This window comes from Natator depressus, chromosome 2, assembly GCF_965152275.1.
Source record: "Natator depressus isolate rNatDep1 chromosome 2, rNatDep2.hap1, whole genome shotgun sequence".
Taxonomy (NCBI): domain Eukaryota; kingdom Metazoa; phylum Chordata; order Testudines; family Cheloniidae; genus Natator; species Natator depressus.
This window is the reverse complement of record NC_134235.1, coordinates 6548670-6572199: the sequence shown is the minus strand read 5'-3', so window position 1 is coordinate 6572199 and position 23530 is coordinate 6548670. Positions and strand designations below refer to the sequence as shown.

The 23530-nt window shown below is 50.4% G+C and overlaps 1 protein-coding gene across 10 annotated transcripts in view; it reads left to right on the top strand.

The window, feature by feature from the left end:
• The window catches only part of ADGRB1 (adhesion G protein-coupled receptor B1), a 370873-nt gene that overhangs the window by 215819 nt on the left and 131524 nt on the right, over positions 1-23530 (top strand). For all 10 annotated transcript variants that reach the window (XM_074943756.1, XM_074943760.1, XM_074943759.1 and 7 more), the window contains 5 exons: positions 2232-2340; positions 4059-4202; positions 8707-8782; positions 11948-12050; positions 13294-13337. In XM_074943756.1, coding sequence (XP_074799857.1) covers positions 2232-2340; positions 4059-4202; positions 8707-8782; positions 11948-12050; positions 13294-13337 — 476 coding nt within the window. The remainder of the gene's footprint in view (positions 1-2231; positions 2341-4058; positions 4203-8706; positions 8783-11947; positions 12051-13293; positions 13338-23530) is intronic.

The window sequence follows — 23530 nt, the reverse complement described above, 5'->3', positions numbered from 1 at the left end:
AAATGGATGACCCTGGCTGGTTCCAGAGGAGGCGAAGAACCGTATGCTCAATTTAGCAAATACGTGTCTACAGACACATTTCAGAACAGTCACTGTGGAGTGGACTCTGCTGAGTCGTCATGACAACGCAGAAACCCAGTTGATCATCATAAAAATACTTGCAGTTTTCTCCAGGCTGCAGTTCGTTCCCGGTGATTTTCCCTTAACAGCTTCCCTGTGTTGTAAACCTGGCCCGCTGGCCTCTGACCCCCACCTGATGTTCATTCCTGTGGTGCCACCTATCTGCCCTCTCATGGCAGCCGATGTTATTTTATGCACTGCTTTGATATCAGTCAGAGGGTCTTTCATCTTTTGACCACCGCCACTATTATAGACAGCATGAGGACCATGGCTGAGATGGCCTATGTTGCCTAGGGGATATAGATGCCCACTTTCCGTATATTTGAATGAGAAATAGGATCTCGGCCTAAAACTTCAGTTCTAAAGCCGGAGTCTGCTCTCCCATGAGCACCAAGAGGAGAATGATTGGTAATAGCTTTTCTAAAATCCTCCAGCCGCTAGAGGGGAACACAGGCTGGATCTGGTCTCAGTCCACCTAGCAGAGGGGATAAGTGCAGGTACACACTATCTACCATGCCATGTAAACAGATTCCTTTTAACACAGGGCTTTAGCTCCCATCTCTCAATTTAAAAAAAAAGCACAAACAAACCCAAGAACTCTGTTATGGTAGCCCTGGCTGTTTAACAGTATTCTCTTCCTACACAGATCTATGGGTTGGTTGGGGATATTCCTCTATAAAGATGGCTATTTGTACAACTGCTTGATCACTAAACTGTCTGTGCAATCAACCTATGACAGATCTAAGATGCAATTACTTTGATATCGAAGTACCAGGCAAAATTGTGACAGGGTATATAAACAAAACAAAACAAAGCGGTCCTTATTTCTCTCCATTTTCCTGTGCATAGGCAGGTGTGAATTTTAAGTCTAGGAGTGTTTGGGGAGTTAGGTTTAGTCATTGTAGGTTAGAAACATTGTCCCAGAGTCACTGGGAATGATCCATGCGGTATGCATGATAGTCTAAGCCAGGGTCCCACTGGAGGGCTGTTGGAGGGAGCAGCAGTCTCTGATGGAGCTAGGATCAGGCTGTTCAGCGACCAGGACTCCTCAGTTCTCAATAGAGAACTGTTCATAGTAAAGAGTCAGAACATCCCCTCCAACAACAGCTCCTGGTGGCCCCAGTTTTCAGACATATGGGCCTAAGAGAGGCATTTCCCCGCCTAAATTCTGATGTCTGCTTCCCAGCTGGGATTTAGACATGCTCTTGGGGTGCCCAGATTTGAGGAATGGGCTCCCCCATTTTTGTAATAAATGTCCTCAAATAGTGGTGTTGCATCCTGTTTCACAGCTTTGTGAAAACGTTCCCTTTGCTTAGCCTGGTGGGTCTGCACCGGCCTAGCTGTACTCAGCCCAGGAACAGCGGTGCGGGCAAGGATCCTCTGGACTCCCTCTCTTTGCTCAGTGTATTTCCAGTCATGTTGACTCCTAGAGCTGAGCACAATATTCCAGGAGCCGGATCCCCCCGAGTCCTCAAAGTGAAAGGGAGTTTTGAATGAGTAAGGATCTCAGGGTTTGCCTCTGGGCGCAGATACTCCAGAGCTTGCATAGAGCAGGTCTATTACCTCTGCATGTGCAGCGCCAAATCACATTGGCCTCGTCGGTGGACACATCAGGCCAGATCCTCCACTGGACGAAAATGGAGCAGTGCTGATTTACACCACCTGAAGATAGGGCCTGGCATGTCTCATTTGCTGACCACGTTAAGCTAACTGCAGGTCATGGAAAACTGTCAATGTCTGATGTGGCTTTCCCGGGCCAGACTGGGACCTTGAGGAAGGAGGGTAGGTTGGTAGGTCACTATCAGAGCCCTCCCATTGTGGTTTTGCCCTCCCGTTGTGATGAGGACTATTCTCCTCCAAGGCCATCAGCTGCGTTTTCCCAAACTGAATCTGATATTGTCATTTCCTGTCCATGTTTCTATCTCCGTGGATCAGTTCTCTGCCCTCACGGGTGTTCACTACTCCTCGGTACTGCAGCATGAGCAGAGAACGCTTCCGGCTCTCTGTGTGTGGGATAAGCCTGGCGGGAACCCTGGCCATTGGAGAGGCCCAGGTGAGCGCATTGTTATCTGTGCCCCTAAATATTTGACCTCTCCTTATTGGGTTTGCAGGTGGGGCCGAATGCTAAGGAGCTGTTCAGGCTTGTGGAGGATTTCATTGATGTCATTGGATTCCGCATGAAAGATTTCCGGGATTCCTACCAAGTGACGGACAATCTAGGTGAGTCGGCTTGGATTCCGCTCCTCTCCCCTGCTCCACAGGCAGATTCAAACCATGCCATCGCTCCTTGCAGTTTTTATGAGCTGGCTGTGAGCCTGGGTGGGGGAAAATGCTGGCCAGGGGCTGGGAGGGAGCAGAGGGAGCCACGCAGCGACTTCTTCTCACGTAAGAGACACGTGATACAGATGCAGCCCGGGTCCTTGGGATCAGGCTCCCCGCTGTTACTCTTTGTAGGCAATGTGCTAACTTGGAAGGCTCCTGGGGTAATGAGGTGAAGTGGAGCAGTGTTGTCCTCAGCTGTCGGCATAGTTAGCGCTTCTCTAAGGCCGAGGGAGGCTGGAGCAGGCAGGTCAGCTCTCCCTTCAAGAATCAGCCGCTGTAAAGGATGGGACTCTAGGCCAGTGAACCGATACCAGTAACAGAAACTGTGTTCTGTCAATGCCTAGAGATCTCAGCTGAGATTGGCCGTGGTGCAAGCCCTGGTACATACATGTGGGAAGAGGTAGTTTCTGCCCTCAAGAGTTTACAAACTCAATAGACAGGACAGGCAAAGAATGGGGGAAAGGAAGGGTTGTTCTCCTCACGTCACAGCTGAAGCACAGAGCGATGAAATGACTTGCCCAGGGTCCCAGAAGAAGTCTGGCAGAGCTGGGAATGGAACGGAGCTCTCCTAAGTTGCAGCCCACTCATTTAAACCCAAGACCACCCTTCTTCTCCCTGCTCCCTCCAGAGTTTATCAAAGGGATGGTACAAGCATCTCCGGCTGAGTGCTGCATTCATGCTCCCCGGAAGGCAAATGTGTTCTCTGTATGTCCCACCCAGGTGTGACGGAACATATGGTGCAGGGTATAAACCACCATTGGCCAGGCTAATGGCCCCGTTCACATCAGTGCAAGCCCAGGGCCATCTAGGGTCACATGGCTGGGAGCAAGGGCAGTATTTGGGTTAAGGTGTCCTGAGTTTAATCTGAGGGTGGAGGCGGCTGAGGAAGTATGGAGGGACAGAAGGATGCATGGGGGTCCTGCTCAGTGAACAGAAGCTCCAGCTCCACCTGCCTAGTGCTATCACCTTGCTTTATGTACAGACGTTAGCTGAACAAATACCTCCTGCCATGCCAGAGATCTCAGCTCTCCTGGACAGTATCTGGCTAATCCAGAGGCTCCCAGTCTTCCTCTGCTTTCCTCACACTCTTGGCCACCAAGATGACAAAGCCTTGCACACTCACAGCTCATCCCTTCTCAATCCCCGGTTGCCTCAGCTCATGGTTGGCAGGGAGAGACATTTCCCAGAGCCCTGCTTGTTCTTACAGGCACCGTCCCACCAGCTAAAGAGGGGTTTGCCCCAAGGCGCTCCATTAGCCAAATAGGCAAGGAGGGGCTTTCTCTGAGACAATTCACATATGGCCTTGACCTCTCTCCAGGCTAATGGAATGCCATTTGTCTGGTCTGAGCTACCCCTTGCACCGTACATACGACATGGAGGGCCGCATTTTCAAAGAGCGGAAAATCCAAAATGTTGGTCTCTGAATGGTTCGTAGTCTCTGAATTTCTACTCATAGTTGCAGCAATGTGAATTAAGTCATTGGAGTCACTCTGGATTTGCACTGGTGTAAATGAAGTAATCAGAGTCACTCTGGAGTCATGCTGGTGTAAATGAAGTCGGCAGAGTTACTCTGGATTTGCACCAGTGTCAACTTATTGTTTCTGTTTCCCCTCAAGTCCTCAGCATCCACAAACTCCCCGCCAATGCAGCCACTGACATCAGCTTCCCCATGAAAGGCTGGAGGGGCATGGTGGACTGGGCCAGAACCTCCGAGGACAAGGTCACCATCTCCAAGAGCATCCTCTCTACGGGGCTCGCGGGTAAGGCAGTGCCGCTGCATCATCATTGTTCTTCAGCGTCAAGGGGGCTTCAATCATGTATGCTCTCTCCGCAAGCTCTGCCCTCAGCTAGTGAGGATCTGCCCAAGAGGAACGGGCCCTGAACGCAGCACTGAGCCTTAAAGATGAGGTGTCGTTTAGATCCAGGTCTGAGCTCCCAGCAAGTTCAGGAGATTAGTTCACATCCCGGATTTGGTCGCAGATCCATTACTAGACACAACGGCTTCTTGCTTAGAAAACAGCTGGAGGCAGAGCCAAACCCCAGAGCAGCAATGCACCTGGGGCACATTGCAGACAATAATAATCTACTCGCTCCACTTAGCTTGAAAGGGACCCGATGCTCTGGGTTCCAGGCGAGCCATCAGCAGGGCAGGACGTCCCCTCCCAGTGCAGGCTGGACCCCGAACTGGTTCCTTCCAGCCCTCGGTGGGGGTTGTGTGTTGTTTTCTCTCTGGTCCGTGGCATCATTTCGGTGCCGTGAGCCAGCGCACAGAAAGACGCTTCTCTGGGAGCGAATGTCTTGGCATTCGGAACGGTTTAGGAGCAGTGTTACCAGTTTAATGATTTGTATTTTTCATGAAAATAGGCACCCAGTGCCGAGTGGCAATGGAGGGAGCTTTTCCGGGGGAGGGAGGGAGAAGAAAAGGTTGCCATTCATCGTGCGGTGGATATGAAACATTCTGGGTTATTTGCTTGGCTGGCTCTGGCGGCCGGGCAGGCAGGCAGTTCTTGGCCGCTGGATGGCCAGTGGCCGTGTAGCTGGAGTGATGTCTGTGGCTCTTGTGTGTAATCCTCTGTAACCACACATCGGCTGCAGGAAAGGGGGCATTAATCACTCGGGGGTCATTTGCTCTGTGACAGTCTATTATCAGGCCCAAACAGCATGGGGAGGGAGAGGGGGAGCAAGCAGAGCAAATCCAGCCGCCGCTTGAGCAAAAGCCAAGCCATCCTGAATCTCAGATCTTAAAGGAAAACTGCAGGGCTCAGGGCTCGGATCCTAGAGTGCTCAGCCAGGGCCTGATTCTGTAGCTATTCCATGGACCATCCGTTAGCTGCAGCAGGTCTTCTGAGGTTGGGATTAGCTCCAAACACTTGATCCTGTGGGGTACTGGGTGTAGACGCCACTTACTGAAGTCAGCCTGGGTTCTCAGTAAGCTTACAGGTCTCCTCTTTGCGTGGGCCATGTTCGGTTCTTTGCAGGACTGGGCCCTAAATATTTAAGACTAGTATTTCAAAAAGAGGAGCCTAAATTGTGCCTGCAAAGGGGCACCTTGTCCCTTTCTCTGTAGCTGTGCCCAGTGCGGGTTGGCTTAATCAGCGAGAGCAGGCAGTTTGCTCTTTCTTCATCAGACTGCACTGTCCTCTGCTGAGACAAAGGCAGAAGACTGTCCGAGTTGTTGACATGATCCCTTGGCTTCCCAGTGCACCTTTCACCCAAAGATCTCCAAGCAAAGCCATTCATGAAGCTGCAGAGTCTGTCCCATTGGGTAGATCAGCATTAGAACCACCATTCTGCGGAAGGGGACACTGAAGCGCAGAGCAGTTAAGTGACTGCCCCAAGGTCAAGCAGGGAGTCAGTAGCAGAGCAAAGACTAAATCCAGGACTGCAGCTCAGGCTAGTAAGAGATCACTGCCTTGTAAACTGCTTTACGTCCTTTACAACAAGCACAATAAATGGTTAAATACACCAAATTAGGACTTATATTATTATCCTTTTCCATTCCATCCGGAGCTGCATTTCCTGGGCTCATATCAGCAAAAGATGGTCCTTCTTGATATATTACTTGTGTGGGAGACACGTTTTAATTCTTTTTAGCGCCTATCTCTTCTTTGCAAATGCATACGGCAGGGAGAATACTAGGGCACGGTTTGTCTTTATAGTGGTGGTGGCCAAACTGTGGCTCGTGAGCCGCATGCGGCTCTTTTACAGCTGAAGTGCAGCTTGTGGAACCCCCTACGTCCCCCACCCCTCTGCCTAGCAGACTCGGGGGAAAGCTGAGGGCTTCTGCCCTGCAGCCCGGAGGTGGGACTAGGGGTTTCTGCCAGAGATGACTGGTGCTTGCTGAGAGTGGGGGCGGGGGGCACAATTTAAAGGTTCCGCCCCCCAACAGCTTGAGTCACACACCCCTCTTACCCTCAGGAGCCCCCACAATGCATTGCTTCTGGTTTCTGCCCAGCAGGATGGAGGTCTCAGGGCTTCAGCCCCACAGGGTGAGCCTACTGGGGTTTGGAACATCAGCAGGAGCAGGGCCTCAGCCCCAAGCCCCGGCAGGCACCTCCAATGGGGCTGAAGCCCTGAACCGTGGCAGGCGCGCCCGGCTCTCGAACTTCTGAAGATTGTCGTATGCGGCTCGGAGAGTCAGTAAGTTTGGCCACCACCGCTTCATAGAATAACAACTTTGCAACTTGCTGAAATAAAGACCCGATCTTCAGCGGGTGTGAATTAGATGTTGGCTTCAATGGAGCTATGCTGATTTACACCAGCTGAGGAGCCAACAAAATAGTTTTCAAACTAGTCATGTGCAAATGGGCATGCAGCATGCCTGCAAGCTGCAAGTACAGCCAGGCATGCAATCTTTGCAGCCCCGTGTGCAGATGCTGCAGGTGTACAGCTTCCAGTCACTGGGCTACTGAAGAATGGATGATCAAAATAAAACACTGTGCTAGACCAGGTAACCTGTTGGTGTAATTTCACAGAATTATAGAATATTAGGTTTGGAAGGGACCCTAGAAATCATCTAGTCCAACCCCCTGCTCAAAGCAGGACCAATCCCCAACTAAATCATCCCAGCCGGGGCTTTGTCAAGCCAGGCCTTAAAAACCTCTAAGGAAGGAGATTCCACTACCTCCCTAGGGAACCCATTCCAGTGCTTCCCCACCCTCCTAGTGAAATAGTGTTTCCTAATATCCAACCTAGACTTCCCCCACTGCAATTTGAGATCATTGCTTCTTGTTCTGTCATCTTTGCACATAAGTAAGACGGGGCAGTTACGTTGCTAAAGTCTTGATAAAGACCCAAGAAATTCAGACCTGAGTCTCATTTACACGACAGCCTCTTTGCATTCCCAGAAGGGTGTAAATGAGAATCAGGCCCATGGGGTTAAAGTTTTCTGCTCACCCATGATATCACGCGAGTGTGAGAGCCAGGGGCGGCGGGGGGTTGTTACCTGCTGCAGACCTACCACAATGGGGGAGAGGGGGCTCTTGTCTGTGTAGGGATCTGCAGGACCAGGCCAAACACCAATGAAAAGTTTGTACCCATTAAGGTTCTGCTCAGATGTCGGATCTGGTTTTTCTCAGCTGGGTTGTGCGAGGGAGGCGGGGCAGGGTGGGGGTGCAAGTGATGTGCCCAGAGGTCACACAAATGAGTCGGAGGCTCATCGGGGATTAGAACTGAAGGGTCTGCGGCCTCTTGGCCCTTTTGCCCCGGCTGTGCGGTGTCAGATAGCATTAGGGTCTATCATGCCAGCGTGAGGGAGCCAGCCCAGTGGAGCCGGGCCCAGCCGTGCAGCGTTCGAGGCTCTTTCACTGACAGCGGCAACATCCTCTGGAGAGAGAAGAGAACTGATGTCAAGTGCAGAGTCGTGCGGGGATGGAGAGGGGTCTGGGTCAGGCTGGGGCTCTGCAGCCTGCGGGTGCAAATCTCCCACGCGCAGCTGCTAGTGTCACCCTGGTGCAGCTTGGCTCCCTGACTGTTCTTCATCGTCCCGGCTTCAGAACTGATCCGCAAGGCAGCCAGGTGGGGGCTAGCGACCTCCTCCTCCAAGCCACTCAGTGGATTTGCTTGCGGAGCCCGGCTAGAGATCTCCGGAGGTGAACGAACCGCTGAATCCATCCAGCCTCTGCCAGGGCAGCTGCTGCTTCCGATTAGACTCCCAGCACGTGCCTCCTGTCCTGCCCTTGTCAGAGGAATTAGCTGGAGTTCTGAAGAGGAAACCTCCAGTCCGGCTCAGTCAAGTTAAAGCTCAAGGCCCGTGCACGGGCCTCGGGCCTGTGTGATTATAGAGGGTCCAAGTCGGCGAGGTACCGAGCGCTGCCTGTGGGGTGTTGAGTGGTGCGAGTTGGTGCCGCGGCTTGTGGGAGGGAGGCAGTGTGAAATTCAGCCTGCCCCAGGCTATGCACCACTGCAGCAGCCCCGCTGAAACTGATAAATGACACCTAGGCCTTGCCTGGGCCCTCAGCACAGGGGGGAAATTTCAGCCTGTGGGGAGGTGAAGATCCGAGGAGACGCGTTTGGCCCTGCCTGAGTGCAGCAGCCTCCACAAAGACCCCCCCTTCCTGTTGTGTTCATTACTGCCATGCCCTGTCTCCCCTCTTCCCCACTGAATGTGTTCCCGTGGAAGTCTAATGCCTGCAGGACGGGCCCCACATAAACTACCCTCAGGCCCTCTCCCCACTGCAGTGCCACGGTGCTGACGATGCTTTCACCGTCCCTAATCGTCACAGTGCTGTTGTGTTTCTCTCCCCTCTCTTTGCCGCTTCGCAGAGACAGACGACTCGTCCGTCTTCGTGGTGGGCACGGTGCTGTACCGGAACCTGGGGAGCATCCTCTCGCTCCAAAGGTAAGGACACCCTTATCCTTCTGGAGCGCCTCGTCACTCGGATGGCCCCAAACCCACCTCCTCGACTGGAAATTAAAGGGGCCAGGCAGGACTTGGGCAGCCAGTGGAGCTACTTGCATAAGAGGGAGAGGACTTGGTTCTGCAGGGATAACTTTTATGCCACTAATAACTGGTGCTGCACATGAAGTTGGCTCAGTCCAAGTTCATGCTTCAGGGCATAAGCTGATCACTGTCAGGGTGGTCAGGAAGATATTTTCCTTTTTTTGTGCAGCATTGTACACCACATGGCCAGCTGCGCCAGGGGAGGGTTTTCCCTTCTGCTCACTGAAGCACTAAGTAGTAGCTACTTGCTGAGGTGTTATGCTCCTACAAAGAGGCAGGCAAGAATCCTGCCCTCTCAGCAAACATCCCCTCTGGTGCTGAGATCATGATGGTCTGCCATGTTCCCTGGGATCATAATTCCTTGGGATCTGTCTGGATGAGAGATGAAATAGCCATGGTCTCCCTCCAGAGAGACACCAGGGAGTGGGGACACAACACCTATGTGACATGGACACTGTCCCTGACGCCAGTGCTGGGTATCATGCAGCACCTGTCACAGGTGGAAAGAGCTGGTGAGTAAACCCTTACAACCCACTCATCAAACAAATTCTCAAATCCTTGCCTTGCTGCCCAGACTCAGTTGCACAATAGGACAGCTGCGGGGGAGGCCAAAGAGTTAATAGTCCCCTCTTTCCCTGGCACACTCCCTATTTCCTCCCCGCAAGGAGGTGCTGAATGCCCCCACCTCCCTGGATCTCAGTGGGTGCTAAGGGCACTCAGCATTGGGCAGGTATGATTCAAGAGCAGAACTGTGGCATCGAAATCTCCTCTCCATGACGGATTTTTACCCAATCACCCCCACTCTCCCTCACCGCGGTGAGCCATTTCGGGTCGCCGTGTTCCTGACAGATCTGGGGCTGCGTGCTTGGGAGAGGAGCTGCCTGCCACACGGTGCCATTCGAGAGCAGTACTGCTCAAGACGGCTCGGGGAGTGGAGCGGAGCAGCACGGATGGCTGCACATGTCTGCAGCATTCCAGGCCTCTGCAAAGTGCCTCGGGGCACTGAAGCTTTTGTGCTCAGCAATGGCTTTTCTTTTCCTCTCTATTTTTTTTTTCTGAGGCTGGTACTGAGGCAGTAAATTAAGCATCCTAAGGCACCTTCTAAATCTGTTCTGGACTGATTAGTGTGAGCCCATTTACCATAAACGCCAGGGCATCTCTCCTCGCTGATAATCATTTAAATACCTACAGATTTAGCGCTGGCAGTGGCGGGTGGCTAGCGAATTAGAATTAGTGAGCAAAGGGACTGTATTCTGTAATATCTTCCATTACAGCGCTGGGAATGAGACTGGAAGGGCAATAACCATCCTGGGCGCAAATGATATTTCAGCTTGCACTGGCTGAGTGGTGAATAAGCTTTGCTAACCAGCTTCTGCAGGCGTTTCTGCCAGGGCATTCTCCCCTGGGTCCTGATTTACGACATTGCTTAATTAAGGCCAGTTTCCTTTAAACAATGCACAGCCCTGAATCTCCTGTGGCTGTATGGAAGAAATGCTGGATCAGAGGAAAAGTCCTTCATTCCTCTCCAACAGCGATGTTGCAAGGAGATGGGAATAGCCCCAATAATGTACTTAATTGTGCAATACCGTACTATAGGGTAACTGTCTTCCTGACCCACAACTGGTGATCAGCCTGTTTCCTGGGAGCAGGAGGAACAAGGATCAGATTTTGTTTTCAGTAACACTGGTTTAAATCCAGAGTCACTCCATTTAAATAAAAGGCGTCACTACAGATGTACCCTGGTAAATAACAATGGCTAGTCTTATTCATGTATGGGTCTCCTCTCTATTGACTTGCCTTGATTATCTCCTGGAGCAGTGAGTTCCACAGGTTAAGCACACATAGCATTAAAGACATTTATTTTTAACTATTTTAAATTTCTTCTTCGATCTCACAGTTCTTGGATAGTTGTGGCCTCAGAGCTGGGGTTTCTAGGAGAGCCACCCTGAGAGAGGACTGGCATTCCAAATGGAGGCCCTTGGTACCAAAGCCACAGTCGGGAGTTGAAGTGGGTGGCAGGACAGAGGGAGTCAAAGGGTTAAAGTCTGACCCAGTCACTCCAGAGTAGAAGCTAGCTGCCCAAAGCCTTTCCCAATCATTATTGGGTAAATAGAAAATAAGACCCTGATGAGAAGCAAATGATTTCAAACATGCCTGGGATAAGTGAGAATCAAAATGGGGAGGGAGTGTTTCCTAATGGTCAGTGCAGTGATGACTGGGAGTGTCCTGGGATCTATTCCCGGCTGTGCCACCATGGGCAAGTCTCTTAGGCAAGTGTTTTCAAACGTGGTTGTCTGAAGGTAGATGACTATGGATTCACCTGAGCACTGCAGCTCCCGGCTAGTACACGAGGACCACGATTCACCTCTGATTTTACGTGCCCAACTCGGGACACCTTAAAGGGGCCTGATTTTCAGAAACGTCTGAGCACCCATCCTCCGAGAATCAGGCCCCTTTATGGCATCTCCAACTGGGACCCCCCAAATCATGAGTCACTTGTGAAAATGTCAGTCTAGGCACCTAACATTAGACACCCCAGGCTGAAAGTTTTGGCCTCTGACTTCTCATCCAGTCCAATAAAAGCTCTTACCTCACTCCCCTTGTTTCTCTATTTTTCTATCTATCTGAGGATAACACTGTACACGCCCGTTACCCAAGGCGAGGTGAGGGTTAACGGATTCAGCGAAGGGCTTTGAGATCCGGGGGTAGCTGGTGCTACTGAAGTCCCAGGAGAAGGGCTAATGCAGCCACCCGAGTCAGTGCCAGGGAGTTGGTTGGTTAGAGGGAGCCCTGCTATCCATTCGGGCTGCAGGGCCAGTGCTCCATGGAACGCGGCTCTCGTTCCAGAGGGAGCTCAGTGGAGCTGGCAGAGGCTCCAGAACAGCAGTGGGGTGGGGTCTGTCAGCAGGAAGTGCATTGGATGCTGTCTAAACGGATTGGACCGATTCCATTCCTAGCCTACTGCTATGGTCATAGCTGGGCTTATTTCAGGTAGCCCAGTGGGACTCTCTCTGTGTAACTGTCTCCATCCTCTTTAAAGTGCCGGTTTCCTTCTCTCCCCAGGAACGCCACAGTGCTGAACTCCAAAGTCATCTCTGTGACCGTGAAGCCGTCTCCCCGCACTCTGCTCACGCCCCTGGAGATCGAGTTCTCCCATCTGTACAATGTAAGTCCCCTGCCCTCGGCGTCAGGAGTTATGCTCTTGGTTTGGGTGTTGACGATCGTGTGATGCCGAGCAGGCCTCTCTGGAGGGGATGGGCTGTGAACATCACCGCCAGACCCTTTGTCGTCTCCTAGCCCCGGCTCGTGGGTCACAGGTCCGGCGCAGTGAAATCAGGTTGGCGTTGGTGTCCTGCTGTCACTCCCTCCTCAGTGATTGTCCTTGGGAACTTGGACTGCACAGTGAGACTCGCTACAGGGGACACAACCCACTTCCCTAACCCAGAAGGCAGGCGATGTAACAGTTAGTGCATGGGACCAGGACTCAGGAGACAGGGGGTCTTGTCCCAGGATTTGACTCCGATTCACCATGGGACATGGCAAGTCACAGACTCTATGGGCTGCGGTTTCCCTGCTCAGAAGATGAGACTAATGATACTGACAGTCTCAAGGCAGAGGCTTTATTCATGAATGTTTGCAAAGGGCTTTGCAATTCTCAGGCAATGCTAGAGGAGTGCGGATTGCTGTTTTCATTGGCACCTTAAAAGCAGGTCCATTGCCAGATCAGGATATCTGAGTCAGTCCTTGGATGCACAGGAAGGGTATTTACATCTAAGAGCCAATCTGTGCCTCCAGTCTCCCAGTCTGGATGTCCCCTTACAGCCCCCGCATGGGACTCCTGCATCCTGCAGGGGGGGGAGTTTCGAAAGCGCTCAGCATTGGCCTGGCTCGAGCCCTGACGCAGGCAACGGTAAATCTTCTGTTGTCGTCAGTGGGCATCAAGGGCATGTGGCATCTCGCCAGAGGTTCCCCCCAGGATCGACTCATACCGCAGACACACGGTCCTGCTTCCATTGCAGCCCATGGACTTCAGCGGGAGCAGGACTGAGGCTAGCGAGAACAGGCAGCCCTGCAGCTCCAACAAAAGAGGGTCAGATGGGATTCTGGGTGGGGAGAAGAAGGGGAGGATCTATCAGACAATGAGCCATGCTTCCTGCTTGATGCTCTGATGACTGTGAGTGTGATCACTCGGGAGTGGTACAGTCCACTTCTCCCCCGGCCTCTGAGCCACAGCAGAAGATGGCCATGCAGAGGGCACAGGTCTAGGACTGCATGTTTGGAACGCCGCTGTGTGTTAATGCCATGTTCAATGCCATGCCCATGTCAATTCTGTAGATATCCTTTTGGCTGCACAGCCGTAATCTCCTTTTCTTTCCCTTCCCACCCCTTTCTTCTTCCTCTCCTGCCAGGGAACCACCAACCAGACCTGCATCCTGTGGGACGACGCCGATGTGTAAGTCCAGCTGGTTTTGATTTGCTCTTCTCACCTCTGGAGCACATTAGCTTTGGGACTTGGCAGGGTGTGTCTGTTTTGGGAGGCAGCTGATGAGATGTCACTGTCTCGGGCCCCTCACTCTCACCATTTAGCTCTGTCTGGCTTTGTCTGTCAGTTTCCTTGGCAAGAGAAGGCGAGATCTTTCTCCCACTTCCCTCAGCAATTTCCATTCACAGCCTTGCAAGCAGGCTCCAAATAAGGACCTGCTGCTAGTCTGTTACTTTCTTTGTCAGCAACACCGTGGAGATAATTCATATATTTGAAGGCTGTAGATCACTTGTTTTCAGAGTGCGACCCAGGTTCTGACCCACTGATGTTCTGCAGAATGCTTCCAGTCTCCCCATCGAGCTGTGTCTGTCACCATGGTGTGAAGCCTCCAAGCAGTGATGAGAATAGCTTCCCGCTATGAGAGAGGCAGTTGCATTTGCCATGGGAGTTTTGGGGACTGGCCATAAGTTTTTAAAAGCAGCCTCGGATTTTGAGTGCCTCTATTTTTGGGGTGCCCAGGATGAAGAATGTTGAGCCTGACTTTGCAGAGATGTTGAGCCAGAATTGTAGGTGATCAGCACCCTCTGAAAGTCAGTGCAAGTTGGGCCCGGAAAAGTCCAAAATTAGAGGCCACTTTTGAAAATAAGGCTCAATATATGGAAGTAGGTGGTGCATTGGTCTGGTGTGGTGAGATGAGTCCTCTGAGAAATCCTGTTATCTGTAGCCCTGTCCGGGTCTGTCTTAGGGTCTCCTGATGCGTTGTTGTTCAGCTAAGTGAAAAACCTGATAGTTGCCACAGGGAATCGGGACTGACAGTTTGGGAGAGGAGGTGTCAGTCAGAGCATCTTTATCATAAGAAGTAGCTGGTGAAAAAAATGTCTTTGATTGTGAACAAACCCAAAAAGGATCAGAAACATCTCACTCACTGGCACTTTTTGCCACTTCTCTGGTTTATTTTTGTGTCTCAGTCTGCTGGTCAGTTGGTTTCATTTTCTGTTTATAGTCAGTTTCACTCGGGTTCAAATGTGCTGGTACAAAGCTCTGTATTTATTAGTATTATTTATTATCATCATCTTGAAAACAATTCTGATCTTCCCCCATTAGGCTCCATTAAGTACATATACTTAGGCACATTTGCAGCTGGCTGATACACTTCTGGTTGGACAATGATTAGCACAAATGAATACACAGGCTAAATCCGATGAACCCAGTGATGCCTTCAGGCACATCTGTGAAATCACCCCAGTGTACCTCAGGGCAACCTGGAGCCGCAGTGCACAGTGTAGCCCTGGTGTGATGAGATGGGAGGGCTGCTGTGGCGTTTCAGTTAACATGTTCCTGGTGGGCCCGCAATACCACCTCTCGGCATGGCAGGGGCCTGAACGACAAAACGCGGCTGATCCTGGGAAGGGCTGCATCAGTGCAGGTATCGTGATTGTTCCGTTACGGACCTGGAGACTCCTGGGACAGGGCCAAGGATTAGAACGGGGAAGAGCTAGAAATTGGAAGCGGCAGGGACAGCCATGAAGCCGAAGGCAGCCGAGACGGGGGCAGCGTTCAAGGCGGTATTGTTATCTCAGACAGCCTTTGGGGGCTGGCTCCCTGGTCCATCCAGGTGCTTCAGATCACGGCCCACCAAGTGATCAGACCAGAACAGCTTGTTCTAGTGCCTGTCCTGTCTCTTGTCAGCTCATATGTTAGCGGTGTTTTCACTCCGCCACATCAGAGCATGTGCCATTAGCTCGGAGCTAAGCAGGCGTGCTCTAGGTGCTAACGTGGGGGGTCTGTTATCAGTGCTATATTCCAGAACCTCCAACAGATTTGTTGCCATCCGGCTGGAAGATTGTTTCTCAGGCCCTGGTGCGTTGTGTTTTCATCTGAGGGCATTTTAAATCCAAACTGGTGAAAAGCTCCAAGAAGACTACAACTGGAGGAAATTCCAGAGCTAGATCTGCCTGTGTGCGCGCCGGCAGAAGGAGCTGCGAAGCTGTTTGCGTCACGTTTTCAGGCTGGTTTGCTGCCCTTGATGATGCCTAGGAAAGTTTCTGCAGCGGGAGTATTCTCCAAGTAACCCGTGTCCTCTTGTGTCCTTGAGGCTTGACCCTTCACCCCAAACTTCAGCTGAACTTCAAAGGGTTTGGACAGCTGTTTCTGACAATGGTATCGTTTGCAGCAAAGACTCCTGCATTGTTTCCCTGGGTCTGCTAATGAGTACAATAGTTGTGTGACCTCAGGTTAATACTTCCAAACTCAGGTGCCTGTTCATGGTATAGGCAGCATGTACTGGGTCTCTGATAACTAGCAGCACCAAAAAGGTTAATCAATTTACTGTACAGTCTAGCACTTTGATTGTGTTTTAGATCAAGCCTAAGAATTGTTTTAAAGGAAAAGAAAATCCCCATAGCAGCAGGTGCAGAAATTCACTCTGCTGCAGCTACAGCCACTGAGGGATTTCTGTGCATAGACTGCAGCCGCTGCAGGCACCATAGACTAAAGGAATCACACTGTGTGACTGCTTCTCTTACAGGCAATAGGTAATTGATTGTCGATGGGTGGCCAGTGGTCTGAGTTTGGTTAGGAGCATACTTTGGGAAAGGTGGTTGCTTTCAGTGTGGTAGAGGCATGGTCCGTTGGTGTGAGCCGCGAGCTCAGAGCCAGGAAAGCCTGAATTCTAACCCTGCCTCTGATGCAGATTCTACCTGTAGCCTTGGACAAGTCACTGCATCTCTTTTTCCCCTCTGCGTTAATAGGGATAATGGTACTGGGTGGTCTCACAGGAGTGCTGTGCAAGTGTGAAAGTATAAGGAGGGTCTTGTAGTAAATGCACTGGGCTGAGCATCAGGACACCTGGGTTCGATTCCTAGCTCTGCCAGATACACCCTCTGTGACCGTGGACCAGTCATTCAATCTCTCTGTGCCTCAGTTGCCCATATGTGCAATGGGGATAATACTACTACTTCCTTTCTTTTCCCCTTTGTCTGTTCAGACTGCAAGCTCGGGAGGGATCGGGACTGTCTCTAAGCATGTGTCCTAGAGTTCCAGGCCAGAGGGGAGCCCTAGATCACCCAGGCTGCAGGCCGCCACCACCACCACCCTGTACCCACACACTAAATGCAACTGCCAAAATCAGACCAAGGTATCACAGCCCACAGGAGACTAGACTGTTCTGTGCCACCTGCAGAGAATAGGAGGGACCGAGGTGCACCTGAGGCCCCCAGAATGGCAGGAGAATGATTCAGTGAAATATACCCAGATAATCCTGCCAAGTGACCCGCACGCACACACTGCAGAGGATGGCAAAAAACACCCATGGTCACTGCCAGCCTGACCCAATGGAAAATGCCTTCCTGACCCCATGTGTGGTGATCCGTTAATGTCTGCACAGCACCTAGCACCAGGGGCCCTGATCTCACTGAAGGCATCTAGGTGCTATTGGAAGGCGAACAATGTGTGTGACCCACAACAGGTTCTGTCTTGTGTAAATTCCTTTTTAGTGCTCACGACCAGGGCGCTGGCAGGGTCTCAGGGGTACTGTGCTGGCTGGCCTGGGTGACCTCCCTCTCTTCCTCCTCTCGGATGTCTTCGATCAGCTGGGAGTAACTTGGAAGACTCTCTTGCTTCTCCATTAGCCGAAGCGTGATATGGATCAGTTCATTATATAAAGTCCCTCTTGAACTTTGGGCTGTCACTTAAGAGCCACTTCTCCTTTCCCGGCAGCTCTCTGTAGTAGCTTCTCCAATCCCTGTAAACAGGCTGAGACCTTCTCACTTGGCTGACACTGGAACTTAAAATACAGGCCCTCAGCTCCCCAGGTGTGATTGAGGGCTGCCAGGCAGTCATTTCTGCTAACCCCGGGGTTATGGATTTTCAGGGTACGCACAATATCAATGGCTGGGCCCCCGAGACTCTCTAATGTAGACGCTTTCACTTTTCTGCGTCCGGTACCTGCCCCTCCTGCAGCATTTCAATGGCGTCGTCTAATCATGAGTCAAACCCCAGGCCCCCTGGTATCGTGCCCCCAGAAAATGCCCCTCCCTTAGGATAGGGGCCTGACTCAGCATTTTCCAAGCTTTGCTCACACGTCAAGATTGGGGCAGCTGGTCTTTCTTTGGCTCAGGAAGTGGACAACTCCTTCGCCAGTGTTCATCCTGTGAATCAGGAGGCTGTGGGGGCTGGCTCCCTGAGACTGCCAGCTTCCACGCCTATTTCACTCGGGACTTGCGAGGGTTTCTCTGCTCCTGGCAGCTCGCCTATTGCTGCAGGGCACCATCCTCGCTCCTAAACATAAACTCACGTGCCTTGCTTCTCCCAAAACATCCTAGAGTTATGTAGAGGGTGGTTTTGACTGACTCCTCATTGTGGGCCCCTGACACCCCTGTTGTTGGAAGAGATTTCTTGGGATCTACACACATCCTCTTACACCAATACTCCAGCAGGGGGCTAGAGGGTCTGATCGAAAGCCCATGGAAGGCATTGGAAAGACTCCTCTTGACTTCAGTGGACTTGGATCAGGTGCTTAATTTGCCAAGAAAGAAAAGGCAGATAGAGATTCCCTGGGAGGTGTTTCACTGGGGAAGAAAGTTGTGCTCCTGACAAATGCAAACGCTCTGGGCCGACTTCTGCTTCCCACTACGTGCATAGGACTTCCCCTGGCTTCAGGGCAAAATCGGCATGAGATGAGCCCCCCAGAGCAGTAGCCTAGGAACTGCTCATGGGCAGGGGAATTAAAACATTCACATATCGCTGATCTCCAGCCTGCTTCTACCTACCCTGGATGCTCTAGTCATGGGCACATAACAATGCAGAGTGAAAGAGAGAGAGGTAAGGCATGATTCTGAAGGGTGCTGAGCACCCGACACAGCAGCTGAAATCAGTGGGAGCTGTTGGTGGTCAGAATCAGGCCAATAATATAGGGAGAAGGACAGACACCAAAAATAATTGATAGATATTTGCAGTATTGCTGTATTTAGCGGTGACACTTTGAGTACCTTCCCCAGACTTGAAGAAGAGCTCTGTGGAGCTTGAAAGCTTGCCTCTTTCACCAACAGAAGTTGGCCCAATAAAAGACATCACCTCACTCACCTGGTCTTTCATAGATAGATAGATAGATGAATGAAGAGGTCATGTATAGGGATAAGTAAGTAGGTAGCTTGCTTGAGGGGTTGTATGGGGATAGATATGTAGCTAGCTCGAGGACTTCTTTGAGGATGGCTAGGTAGATAGACAACCATCTCTTTCTGGCAGACGCTAGTCTTACATCCTTGCCCAATGTTCAAAGAAATCCAGCTTATTTTATTCCCCTCTTTATTCCAAGCAAGCCAGCAGTCAATGGTCTTTTGGGTTTATACCTGCAGACTTGGTGACTTAACAGGTACCCCTTCAGGCTCGCCTGAAAAATCAAAAAAATCTCCCTGCTAGAGTCCTTGCCTAAGGCACCAGCCAGCTGAGCTTTAAAACACAGCCAAAGCCAGACAGTGGCCCTTTAAAGGCCACTTAAAATCCATGGGCCATGAAGGGTTGAACCGTAAAATTGTAATTAGAGCAGACAATTGTCATCTGTGTATCTGCTTCCCCAAGATGGAGTTGTTAGGCAGGGCACTTTAAATAATATAAAAAAAAATCCAGGGTTTGTTCATTTGCATTTAGATAGATGTTTAATCTTGTATTATTAATAATGAATTTTTGATTTATTAATCCTAGCCCGTTTGGGTGACTGTCTGCGAGGCCCACTAGTCACCCACCCACCCAGCTCCCACTGGGGCCCCAACCCTTCACTTGAAGCATGAAAGGAGAGAAGATCACATGCTAATTTTTGTTGTGTTTGGTGCAGCGAGTGTGATTAATGAGCTTGGCAACAGCTGGGTAAATTGAAAGCTGAAGTTGCGGAATGATTTGGGCTTGGCTGGCTTTATTCCAGGGGCATTCATCTGAAGTAATTATTAGCTGCTTAGCAGCACTGTTCAAGTTAAAATCGAGGCAGGTTCTTCTCTCTCTTGCTTTCTAAGACGGGACGCAGGTTGCTGATGGATGGAGTCATCATGGATTCTGTTCATTGTCTTCTGTATTCAGGGAATTTACTTTCCACCTCCCTTTGTTCCTCCTTTTCAGTGCCTTCACCGCCACAGCTGCAGAATGGCAGTGAGAAGGAAACCGCTGGTGCTTACATTTCCATGGCCAAAGTATCAGTGGGCTGGCAGTGTTGGTTCCCGGTACCGCTGGGGACTGGGCACCAGGACTCCTGGGTACGACACCTGGCTGTGCTGCAGAATGGTTCCTTGATCCTGGACAAGTCACTTAGGGACCCCTTCTTCCCCCCTTCCACTGGTAGTCTGACTACACGAGGAGTAAAGCACTGCTCTGTGTAAGAAAGGGTGGCAGAATGAAGCCCTGACTTTCCGGTGCCTCTGTTTTCCCAGCCAGTGAGTGGTAAGATGATAACGACTTTTACAGGGTTGCTGGCAGGCTTAAAAAATGTTTGTAAAGTGCTTTGAAGGTAAGGTGCGCTAGGAGTGCATGGTTTTAGTTCAAGGACGCTGTCATCTTTCCTTGGGGAAGATCCTCTGTTCCAATACTTAAAGCCTTTAACCTATATATCTTTTGGAATGCGGATCTTACCTTTTACGAAGGTCCCTCCAGTGGGCTAAGGTTAGGCATTTATAGGAACAAGGGCAGCTCCGCAGCTCGGCAAGCTAAGAGAAAAATGTCAAACCTGTGTCCTCCAGAGCCTGGGGTCAGGAAGAAATCTGACCCCGTGGTTCAGTATTGTACCAGGTGTTTTATGCAGCTGCCGGAGGAGATGGACCATCAGCCTGTTCTGGTTCGGAAATGTATATCTTCTGAGATATAGTTCAGAGCCCCTGATAGAGGCCTTGAACACGGGTTCTTTTCAAATGGTAGCTTCGCTGAAGTGCAGACTTGTGTTCCCAATCCTTTTGGAGGGTGGGAGCACAGGGCTGGAATAAGAGCGGGTGTTACAAAGTAGAATTGAGGTGCCTTGGAAAGATCGGTGTGGTGTAATCGTCAGAGACAGTGTAGCTCTGGGATGGGGTACGTTGGTAGAAATGAGCGGAGCCCCATAACGGGAACGGCAGGGGATGCAGCAGGTAAGGCTTGGGGGGCATTGGCAGAGGGGAGGCTGGGACCAGAGTAGCAAGGGGCACAGCACAACAGGTCAGTCATGAGAGGCATTGGCGGAGTTCTGCTGGGATCTCAGAAATTAGCGCGTATTTGCAAGACAGCCCCTTCAGCCTATCAAGTACAGGCCGTGGAATCTCCAAAGGAAAAAACATACCTATTTTGAAGCTGCCTGAATGCATAATTGCCTGTGTAATGTGTGTCATCTGTTGGAGCAATCCTTGTCTTCAACAACAACCCCTGTCCCCAGAACTCCCTTCTGTGTAATGATGGGCTCAGATTTAACCCCCGATGGCAGGAAGCAGGGTTAGCCCAGTGCTGGGTGCTTTAGAAAACCCCACGCCATGTGTCTTGCAGTGGGAGCAGCAGGGAGCACCCCAATTAATGTTACACAATTGTTTCCATTCTCGCACCCTGTTGTAGCTTTCGAAAACTTGCACCGTTGGGGCTGAACTTTGGGCGGTGGGTTTTTGTGTTTGAAGTTTAAGTGTGTTGTACAGTGCCGTTCTCCCCCTTCCCCACCCCCCGTGCCATTGCACAGAGGATATGGGTTGTTATGGATGTCAGCTACAGAGCTTTAGCAGCTCCTGTTTTTAGCTCTGGAGGTCCCTGGGCAGTCCCTGGTGTGTCAGCCAACAGCTCTGACACCTTCCTCTGCTTTGGAGGTGTTTGCTTTGGAGTCGATCAGGCTAGGACCTTTGAAAGTATATCCTAAGATTCCTAGATTCCAAGGCCAGAAGGAACCAGTGTGATTGTCTAGTTTGACCTCCTGTCTAATACAAGCCAGAGAACTTCCCACAAATAATTCCTGCTTGGACTATCTTTTAGAAAAACAGTCAATCTTGGTTTAAAAAATGCCAGTCCACCACCACCCTTGGTAAATTGTTCCAGTGGTTATTGACCCTCACTGTAAAAAATGTATCCCCAGTTTCCAGTCTGAACTTGCCTAGCTTCAACTTCCAGCCATTGGATCTTATCATACCTGTCTCTGCTAGACTAAGGAGCCCATTAGCATAGATTGTTCCCCATGTAGGTACTTATAGACTACGATCAAGTCACCTCTTAACTGCTTAAATCTGTCACTATAAGGCATGATGTCTAGGTCTTTAATCATTCTTGTGGCTCCTCTCTGAACCCTCTGCAATTTATCAACATCCTTCTTGAATTGTGGGCACCAGAACCAGACACAATATTCCAGCAGTGATTGCACCAGTGCCAAATACAGAGGTTAAATAACCTCTCTGCTCCTACTGGAGATTCCCCTGTTTATGTATCCAATGATCTCATTACCCTTTTGGCCACAGTGTGTCTACACTGCAATTAAAAACCCGCAGCTGGCCCACAGCGTAGTCGTTCAGGCTCGGGCTGGAGCCCAGGCTCTAGGACCCTGTGGGGAAGGAGGGTCCCAGAGTGCAGGCTGCAGCCCAAGCCTGAATGTCTACACCACAATTAAACAGCCACTTATCCTGAGCCCCTTAGCCCAAGTCAGCTGGCATGGGCCAGCCAAGGGTGTCTAACTGCAGTGTAGACATATCCAGGGTTGCCCTCCTTCACAGGAACCAGCCTTCCCGTCTCCTCTCTGTGGCTTCTCTCCCTGAGTGACCTCTCTCAGCTTCTTTATAAGGCCCAGGTGTCGTGTTATCACCTGAGCCTTTTCATCCTGCCCTCTCTGGCTGACAAGTAACTACCTAATTACCACCCAGGTGAAGTGAATATGACTAACTGGGCCTTTAACCATTTCTCATGTATGACTGGGGCTTTACCCCACCACACCATGTTAATTGTGTTACCCTCCTTTAATTCTTATTAATCAAGCCCTATATCAGCCACTCCAGTATCTTGCCTTGATTTGCTATCAGACAGACAGGTCCAACATTTTCCAGGTCATCCCATTTGCCCTTCTAAAATATTGGCACATTAACTTTCCTCCAGTCTTCTGGAACTTCGCCGGTGTCCCAAGACTTATTTGAAAATCAATATTAACAGTTGTGTTTGCTCCTCAGAGCTCTTTTAAAACTCTTTAATGCAAATTACCTTTTTTGCTTTATTATTGATAATTCTACCATTTCCATCTAGCAATGGACCTGTATCGTTGTTAGGATTCTTTTTGTTCCTAATATACTTTAAAAACTCCTTTTGATTGTCCTCAACTCTGCTGGCCATAGAGTTCTCCTTGTCTCCCTTTGCTTCCCCTATCAATTTTCTACAATACTTACCTTCTGATTTACAGTCATTTCTGTGGACTTCCCCTGTCTTCTATTTGTTATATCTTGAATTTTTATTTTTCATAGCTGCCTTCACTTCCGCTCTAAAACAGATTAGTTTTTTAACCATTACAGCCACCTTTCTTGACTGTGGGATTGTGGCTTTTGAGGCATCTAGTAAAATATTCTTGAATAATTCCCAATTTTCATTCACATTTTTCTGTTTAAATTCTTCCTCCCAGTTGATTTGGCTCAGAATAGCATTTTCAGCTTTGTAAACTGACCCTTTTAAAGTACCAAGTATATCTATCACTCTTTTGAATGTTATTCTGTTTGCACATTACCAATATGTTCAAGTCATGACACTTGTACCATTCCTTTTTAGTTCGGGTAATCAGTTCCTCTTATCTGACAAGGTAGGCTCTCATGCAGAGTTCCCCTGTGTTGGAGGCAACACTTTTTGAATTCGGAAATTGTCATCTATAATATTTAGAAATGCCGAGGATGTTTTAGTACTGGCAGCAGGAGAGCTCCAGCATCTGTCACTCAGATTGAAGTCCCCCATGATCTTGCAGCTTCCCCCCCACCCCCTTCCACACAGATGCTTACCCAGCTGTCTAAGCACGTGCAGTAGATGGTTTTTGTAAAGACCAGCTCGCTGCTGAGCCTGCTCCCTCTCCCCCGCCCCCGCCATTGCTGGTGAATGGGGAGTGGGTGAGGCTGGGCGGAGGCTCTGCTTCACCTCCTGCGACATGTCAGCCACCAGCTATGAGCTGGCATGGAGAGTACAGCCATTCACTGCCAGCAATAGATCCCTACACCCCA